This window comes from Arachis hypogaea, chromosome 3 (assembly GCF_003086295.3).
Source record: "Arachis hypogaea cultivar Tifrunner chromosome 3, arahy.Tifrunner.gnm2.J5K5, whole genome shotgun sequence".
NCBI classification, from domain to species: domain Eukaryota; kingdom Viridiplantae; phylum Streptophyta; class Magnoliopsida; order Fabales; family Fabaceae; genus Arachis; species Arachis hypogaea.
In genome coordinates, this window is record NC_092038.1 from 17773123 (window position 1) to 17782600 (window position 9478).

A 9478-nucleotide genomic window follows, 5' to 3' on the forward strand; every position below is an offset into this window, starting at 1 on the left:
TCAAAATCAGGTTCGCCTTAGGAGGGACAACTTGAAAAGAGTATCAATTCATTGTGTGTCTCTCTCTCTCTAAGTGTATTTTACATATTGAATAAAAAAAAAAAAGAAATTTTAGCAGCCAAATATTATGAGTCTTTTTTAATATTGAATTGAATATGTGCTAACTGCTAAGTAATAATTCTAGGTTTCTACCATAATTAACAGAGAAGTTAATGGCCACATGTCAAATTACCTGAGATTGCCGCTCCGGTTGATTTTCCAACTTCACAATGCTAGGATAAATGTCAATTTATGGTTGGCTTATGCCTCATGTCGTTGACTGAAATTTGTAGAATAACAATAAGAGGTTCAGTAGTTTTTGATACACATGAAAATGGTGATGCATAAGAAGAAAGTATCTTACCACGTAGAGTCTTATGCTTAAGTTGTAAAGTAGAAGTAGTGAGATATTATGACCTCTAAAAAAAAAGACTTATATAAATATAGTTGAAAAGAATTTTATAACTAAGAGTCTTGAAAGAAAGAAACTAAGCAAAAATAAAAAGTAAAAAATCGTGTCACACTCGTACGAATAAACGTAAAACAGATAGATAAAATTCAAAGAAGGCTAAAAACATAATATACAGATCAAAGTTCCAAAACACATATATCAAGCTCCAAACTTGACCTGCGAAGCTAAGACCAGCCAGAATATATATATATATATATATATATATATATATATATATAAAACCCAAAATAAAACTCAAACTATAGAATAAACACCTGTTTTTTCAAGTCAATCTCTAGGAGGGACAAAATACAAAATTTAAATGCGGAGATTCTATAAGCATATATACATAGCCTAAACAAAATATAACAGTCCAAAAGATAGTTCTTCGCTTGTAAGGAAGGTCTCCGGATGCTCAACGAGGTGCCTCTCAACCTGCATCTGAAAAATAACAGAAATATGTATGAAATGAGAACCGGGGGTTCTCAACATGGTAAAGGTACCCGTATAGTTAATATAAAAGGTCCAAAAAAAGTCAGAGGTATTGCTAAAACTCTGACAATCAGATTTCAGCTTAAATATTCAACTAAACCGGAAATTAAGGTATTTCAAGTTCTGAATTTAACTTTAACCTAACACTTTATTTTCTGTCTCCTCCAATCCTTCGAACCCCTTCCTCACACCCCCGTCAAGAGGGATTTTTCAAAAAAAAAAACATACACATACAATTCAAACAAAAAAAATACAGACAGAAGTGCAATTACAGCAAGTAGAACAAGTAGCAGATAAGCAGAGTTAAGTAGTTAAGTAAACTAAAACAATGCCCACTCAAACAAAACATACAAATGCATATGATGTATGCCTGTCTGTCATATGGCTGATGAGTCTCATCTATCGATTATATAGCCAACCCAACATATCCTGTAGTTAACCATTTGACAGTTCCTCTGTGCGCACATCCCCAATTAAAACAATTAAAGTGTTATCTCTCAATTCACGTTCTAGCAAGGATTGTGTCATTCTATGGTACAGATCTAAATCCATACAGATTTACAAATTTTTTATCTGAATGAATATGTGATTGACACGTTGATGTGTTGTTGCAGGGCTTGTCCCCAAGGTGGATGGTAGCTGTGGGTGTGGTTGAGCCGTTAGCCAAAGGTTTTTTGTTGGGGTTGTTGTTGATGGACACTTTGAGTTGGGCTTTGCGAACAAAAAAAGTGGGTATTCAAAGAGAATGGGTGTTTTTTTTTTGGAGTGGGAGAAAACAAAAAAGACACGAATGCTCTGTTGCATCCATAGAGGGCGTACCATTGACTAAGACGATTTCCCCAAATAGGAACCCCTAGGGTCGAGGTACAAGAATAGGGCCGGTGAAGGTGTTGGCGTGGTGGAGGTTCCAAGCGGGAAACAGGCAACAGTCGACGTAATGGGTTCGTGGCCTGTCGCTCGCTGAGTGCACCTGGCCGTCAACGCTTCCGCTACAGGCGTGGTCGGAGGAAATTGGTGCTGTTGGCGTTCTGTCGTCTACGGAGGTATGAAGTAGATTGTTTCAGGTGTTTTGGATTATACTGTATTCACCATAGCCACTCTAATTAGCGACACGCAAACACAGTTTCTCACGGTTTATACTTTCTATCTCTTGTCTTTCTGAGTTGTGTCCCTCAACCACAGGGTCTATGTCTACTGGCTCAACCCTGCAGCATCATCCAGCTTATCCATGTTCTCCGATGAGTAGTGTTCTTTCATGATGTGCCCTTCATTTTTTTCACTTGGAAGTTTGAGACTGTTATGTGATTAGGGGAGAAAATGAATGATGTAGATTTGGCTGTTATTTCAATCTTGTAGTCTTATTTTTTTTTGTCTGGTTATTATGAAAAATCTGTTCTAGGAGAAATCTAGGAGGTGATGGGTTTATGCATGTGGTGCGAAAAAAAAGTTATGGTCCCCGTGTGGAGAAGGGTGTTTTTTTGGTTGGAACTAATCGTTACTATTAGACATTGCCCGTTGCCACCATTTCTCTCAAGTCAAATGTGTTGTTTGGTGATGAAAATGTTAGGAATGTGTTAGTTCTTTCAGCGATAGTGGGAAATTTTTTTATTTTGCTCGATAGTGGAAAATTTTTTTATTTTGCTCTAACGTTGATTCTTATAGGATAGTAAAGTTGGAAAAAGGAGGCAGTGTTCTTTGCTGTTGGAGGATGCGTTATGAGACTTGGTTTCACATGAGTAATGCTTGGTACGGGTAACCAATGAACCTGGGAAGGGAATTCAGTCATTCTTTATTATGAAGAAGGAAATAAGGTCTTTTGGGCATCACTTGCATCATTTAATTAAATGCATACTATATAACTAACAAGATTTCAACTTAACCAACCATTTAGGTAGAAAATTGTGAAAGATGTCAATAAACCGTAAAGGTATTCCAAAAGCTGTTGGGGTTAATTTTTTTCGTAGGGGAAAATGCACAAATTAGATGTAGTAAGAGGAAATACTTGATTTAACACAAATATGTAGGCCCCTAAAAATAAACAGCTGCTGGCTGAACACGCCTGTTATCTGTTTTTCAGGAGAAAATGGTTTCCTATGCCAATCGGTTGATAAAGTCAGGCTGACATTCTGTTCTGTATTGGTTGTTATTATAATGTCACCTAAGGCAGTTATTGTTATTGTTCCTTTCTATTTCACCTTATGGAATCATGATGAATTCCTCACGTGTCCTATTCATTCAGGTAGAAAAGGTTGAAACATTCGGGACTGCTCAGTCACGGATACTTATTCATGGTCAGAACACCCTATTCGAAGATTGGGTACGATTATATGTAAGTTCGTTGTTATTGTGAGTTTCTTGTTTAGTGCACCGGAAATTCAATGTGCGCTACCTATGGTGTAGTAGCTAAAAAATGATTTCATATGTGTTTAATTATGCAAAAATATGCTGGCCGTATCCCTGTATTTGATTTCAGAGTATTACTGGATCTTCCCCGTCCGTGACTAGTCAGTGATTCACGTTTCATTTGTAACAGGATGGATGATCACCATATGGTTTTTTAGGCTGATTTAACTATTTACATATGCTTAGGTTGTCATAAATTTTTAATCGGTTAAATAAATTTCTTGACTTACATCAGCTGTGGTTGTATGATGTTACGAAAGAATATTTTCCAGGTGATTGAAGTCCTGTGAGTTTGAAGATGGATTCCAGCTTTCAGTTTACTTGTGGTGACGATGACACAGATCGGCTAAGTGAAGAAGAGTTTTCTGGTGTGGCTAGCTCGAGTGGGGAGGACGAGGACCCCTCGTTTGAGAATGACTCTGAGGGAGGTGTCACGACTAAAGAGGTGCACGAGAACGGCTTTGGCGCAGACCCGGTGCCAAGTGACGGGGATGCTCTCGGCTTCAGGTCTGCGGAGGATTTTGTGGACCAGGTGTTTAAGACCGAGGAAGAGGCTTATCCGACGTACAAGTAGTTTGCCCAGTTAAGGGGGTTCGGTGTAAGGAAGGGTGACGTGGCTCGAGTAGACGGTGTTTTGGTTCGGCGAGACTTTTTTTTGCCACCGGGAGGGTACAAGGCATGAGAAACACTACGATCATCCAGACAGAGTCCAGGAGGAGAAGTTGGAGAGTCGCACGGGTTGTACGGCAAAGCTAAAAATTTACTTAGATGCATAAGATCAGGTTTGGAAGGTCAGGAGGATCGACGACAGCCACAACCACCCTCTTGCTGCAACTATGTTTAATCATCTTCTTCCTAGTCATCAGAATTTGAGTGAGAGCGATAAGGCACAAGTTGATTACTTGAAGAAGTTTGGTATAGCCACATCAAAAATTTTGGCTTACATGATCGGGCAGTCAGGGGGATACGGGATGCTTTGGTTCACCAAAAGAAATCTGTATAACTATGTTCACAGCCAGAGACTGGCTCAAATAAATGACGGCGACGCGGCAGCAACGATAAGTTATTTGGAGGGCAAGGCAAACGCTGACATGATGTCCGTCGCCAGATACACGAAAACACTGGAGGGTCGACTAGGGAGCCTCTTCTAGACTGATGGACAAATGATGGCGGATTATAAGTTGTTTGGTGATGTGGTTGTATTTGATGCAACATACTGCTCCAACAAGTACAAGAAGCCTCTAGTTGTCTTCTCTGGATCTAATCACCACAAGCAGACTGCGATTTTTGGGTTTGCGTTACTGGAGGACGAGGAGGTCCATACATATAGGTGGGTTTTGTTGAATCTTGTGGACGTCATGGATAATAAGAAGCCTTCCGTCGTAGTCACCGACGGGGATAAAGCCATGAGAGCAGCGATAGCGGATGTACTGCCTTCAGCCAGGCATTGGCTTTGCGGGTGGCATTTTGAAAAAAACTGTGTCTTGTGAGTGAAGGACCCTGATTTTTGGAAGGTGTTCAAGAAGGCGATGTACGCAAATCTCGATGTTTCAGAGTTTGAGGATTACTAGACGACAGCTGTGCAGAGTCTTGGTTTAATGAACAACAGTTGGGTAAAAAGCACATACGAATTACAACACAGTTGGGCAACAACATATCTATGGGGAACTTTTTGTGCCGGCTACAGGACAACTTCGAGGTGTGAGGGGATAAATGCATTCATCAAAGGGTTTCTTAAATCGACAAATAGTCTATTGGAGTTGGTTCATAGCTTGGATAGGGTGGTGAAGGATTATCGCAATAACGAGGTAACGGCCCAGTTTTATTCGACGTATTACACGCCCGTCTTTATCACAGGTCTCGATAAGATAGAGCTATTTGCTTCGAAGATATACACCAGAAGTTTCTTCAAGGAGGTTAGGAAGCAAATCAAAGAGGTCGGGAGTTTACTGTCTATGGGAAAAGACACCATCAGCACGACCTCCGTGTACAAGTTCTTAACCATGGGGAACCGTCGTAGTGTTCGCAGGGTGCTATATGATCTAACTGAGTTTAAGATTGAGTGTGATTGTCATATGTGGAGCAGTGAAAGTATTCCCTACATCCACATTTTTTGTGTGATGAAGTATGAGGGGTTGGACGAGATCCCATCTAGTTTGATACTGCGGCAGTGGTGTAAAGACGCCAAGGAATGGACGCCAAAAGAAACAGAAGGGTGAGAGGTGCACGGTTCTTGATTACTAAAGCACGACGCCTTGTGCAGTGCAATGAGTGTAGTCGCAAAACTTGCTTCCGAGGATGCTGCTAAGTTCACAGTGGCCAGGGATGTCGTAGCCTCATTGGCACAGAAGCTACACGGACAAAGTGGCAACACAGTTCATCATCATGCTACAGTGAGTCAGCAGGACATTATGAAGGAACCGTCTGTAGCCAGGACAAAGGGGGCCCCTAAGCATGGTAGGGAAACCGCGGCCTCGACACAGGACGAGCCCAGGGGCAAGAGGCGTTGTTGCAGTTTTTGCGGGCAGCTAGGTCGAAGAGGACATGCTCCTCACAAAGGGATATGAGCCATACCGGTCTCCGAGAAGGGATGTCCTGCACTCGCGGGAATTCATCATCCGAAGAGCCCAGTGGGAATCGCGAACGACATGGCCCTACGGAGGTATGTATCTTCCCTACGCTCATTTTTATTATTCCATTCGGCTATGCACGGACAGTGAGTAGTTTTGAAACTTGTATAAGGCTTTCCGATTCAAAATTTCATTGGAATAAGTGTTATACGGTGGTCGTCATAAAATATGGAATCCGTATTTATGTATCGTCTCCGAGCTCGACACGTAGTAGATACTGATAGGCAAAGAGTGAATTAATAGGAAATATGCTGCTGCAATTGTTAATGTATTGGCCATACGAAGATAACAGGATGCATGTAAAAAAATTTAATTTCTAAACCACGGTATGCAGTTACCAGCAGCTACTATGCGCTGCTATGTAAAGTATGAATTCATTCTTGTAAAATTGTAATTCACTACTTACCTTCCTTGAGCGGACATGGACATATTCCTTCCAACGTGTAAGTCAGTTTTTCTTGTTGTTCTCATGCTCTCTCTATAATGCTAGTTGCCCACGCAGCATGTTCTTTCTCCCATCCTTGTCCATGTCGTCGGCAAGAATGAGAGTGAAAAATTAGCTTCACGTGTATCTAATACTTGTGTAAAATATTTCCATATAACTTTTGTTCCCAGTAAAAGTCTATTTAATGAACCCTCAACAAAAAAATTAAAACAAACATCATCACTCATCATGTTAATATTTAATTCCTCCTGTCCATTGTTAGTATTCAGTTTAATACGTCTTACTGCTTCCGTCCTTTTCAATATTCGTTTTTTTAGAAACGAATATTGGAAAGGACTATCAAATTCAATATCGTTGGAGTTTCCAATTGGGGGTGGAATAAAAGTAAAATGGAGTAAGAAAGAAGACGATAGTATTTGGCTGAATCCAGCTTGGCACGGGATTGTATAGCTATTCAGGTTAAAGCATGGATATTTCGTGACTTTTAAGTATTACGGTGAATCTAAATTTAATCTCGTTGTGATCCGGTCGAGTGCGTCGGAGACTGATTACTCAAGTTTGAGAGGTTTCCATAATGCTAAACCCTGTATGACTCGAAAACTTATTTCCCACATGGTGGTGATCATCATGGAAACTAATCAAACTCGAGTAATCAATATCCGAGTCACTCGAACGGATCACCACGACCCTAAATTTAGATCCTCCGTTACACTTAAAAGCCACAAACTACCCACGCCTTAAACCCGTTAACTATATAACTTTGTACCAACATTCATTAAGCCAAACACTAACGTCTTCTTTCTTGCTCCATTTTACTTTTCTTCCTTCCCCGGCTGATGCCTACTCCGATATCTGGTTTGAAAGCCCTCTCCAACAATCATATTAAACTATCCGACTGTACATATTCCGCGACACGTACTCAACTAATTACTAACAACAGGCACAGAAAACTTAACTATGGACCATTATTCAATGTTGGAATGATCTTTTACTGAACTAATAATTTGAAATGTAATGAATGAAATTTACACGGCTTCTGACTCATAATTTTCCTTTTTCCGTCCAAAAACTATTAATCAGAATTTGAATCGAACAGAAATTACTAAAGTCACAATAACTTTATATAGAACAAAAATTAGTAGAGTACGAACCGATTCATGAAGACAGATAGGAGGACAGACAAATAGGAGAACGGAACCACGAGCCACCTCCACAAATTTCGAGCAGTGCTTTTCTCCTAAATTGCTCCTTAGGTTATTCCGTCGGGCCAGAGACGAAACACTACAATGTGGAAGGACTGGAAAGGCAACGAAAAACAGAAAATTCAGTAAAAATAGACATTAAATAATCAACTGCCCGATGAACAAAACACATAAACCAACTGCAATAACAATCACGATTCGCTTAAACCGCTATCATAATACAATTTCCCGGACACACAAGCTTCTTTTCTTGCTCCATTTCATCACCCACCAATACCCTTACATTAATTAATTATAGACATTCAACTTTGCTTTTTTTTTTAAACTAATTTGCTCCCTTATCAATTAGATAACTTCATAGTGTGTGACCTGCTAGCATTCAATTGTTATCATGCAAATCCGATTACTTTCCAGTACTAATTATGGTTCAATTTTTGTACATGTAGCCTTGTTACCATACACAGAAATAATAAAAGACATCAATTTCATAGTCTCAATGACTTTTTAACTGGGTCAGTGATGCCATACCTTCACTACCATATATGGTAACTTAGGCCCTTCCTACCGTTTCCACACAGTCAACAAACCTGTTCCACCTGCACTGAACAAGCCATCCTCAGACCCTGTCTCAAATGATCGAACTCCCCCCTCGTAAACAGTCGACCGCTCGCTTAAAAACTGTCGAACATGGAACACTAAGTAAGGAATAGACTACAATACGTAAGTGGGTACAACAACAACAAAAAACTAGAACGACATGATAGGCCAAAGTTGGCAACACAACAACATGCAACCTTCATGGTGACTTACGTTGGCAATTCGTCCATGCGACAATATTTTCATAGTATCTTAAACACAAAATATTTACATAAATTTAGGACCTTCAACTGTTTCTCTATCTTTTACGTATCATAGTCCCCATAACAGTATGGAATTTGTCAGTTTACCTGGCTTGTTCAACAATAGCTTTTCTGTTTGTTTCTGACTTAAGTAACTAATGAACCAGCAACAAAATATTGGTCCAACAACAGCCTGTAAAATAAATAAATAAACAAATAAAAAAACTTAAATGCATCAACTGGACAAACATTTCACCTCCTTCATTACCAAAAATTAACAAATCTGCAGAAATATAGGTGGTTTACCATAACTGCTTTCCGTTTCTACTGAATGACACCTTCACAAATCCTTCCTCTGTCATCGTTCCCGCGGGTAATCTCCCTCATCAAGGCTCCGAATTTCTCCCTCCTTATCCGACGGTCTCTTTGGTCTGTCGTAATCCAAATCTCTCGGCCACTCATAACCTCATTTCGCAATTACTCAAACAATAAATCACAGCGATACAAACCGCGTTACAATATAAATAACGCACAAATTGACACTGCAAAAACCCAGAAGATAGGGGGAGGACTTACCATAAAGGCCGGACCGTTTCATACCAAAGAAAGGGGTTGAAGTTTCTCCTTCTACGCCTGATAAACTGCCTTTAGGGTATTCATTATTATAACAACGCCGCCCTGCTACATTCCTTTCACACCTTTCACGTTTTCACGATCCTGGGTTCAGCAAAGAAAATTACCTGACCCAAAACCCAATTCGACCCAACCTAAACCCCACCTCACAATCCACACAAACCGTACAGGGCTCACCACATCAAAAACAAACAACCACGGCCTAGCCCATGTAAGGTAACTCTAATTGTGGCTCTGTAAAGTTGCCTACTTCTTTACTGTTTTCATTAGCCGGCTAACAATTCCACAAATAAAGGAGACAAGCTTGCAAATCTCTGACGAGCCTGTTCCCTGCAACCAAGGTT

At 40.1% G+C, this 9478-nt stretch overlaps 1 protein-coding gene across 1 annotated transcript; it reads left to right on the plus strand.

The window, feature by feature from the left end:
* The first annotated feature begins 4551 nt into the window (after positions 1–4551).
* Positions 4552–5604, plus strand: LOC112773460 (protein FAR1-RELATED SEQUENCE 5-like). The gene is made up of 2 exons (XM_025818419.1): positions 4552–4871; positions 5028–5604. Exons 1-2 carry the CDS (start codon positions 4552–4554, stop codon positions 5602–5604), a joined length of 897 nt encoding a protein of 298 aa, XP_025674204.1.
* The last annotated feature ends 3874 nt before the right edge of the window (positions 5605–9478 follow it).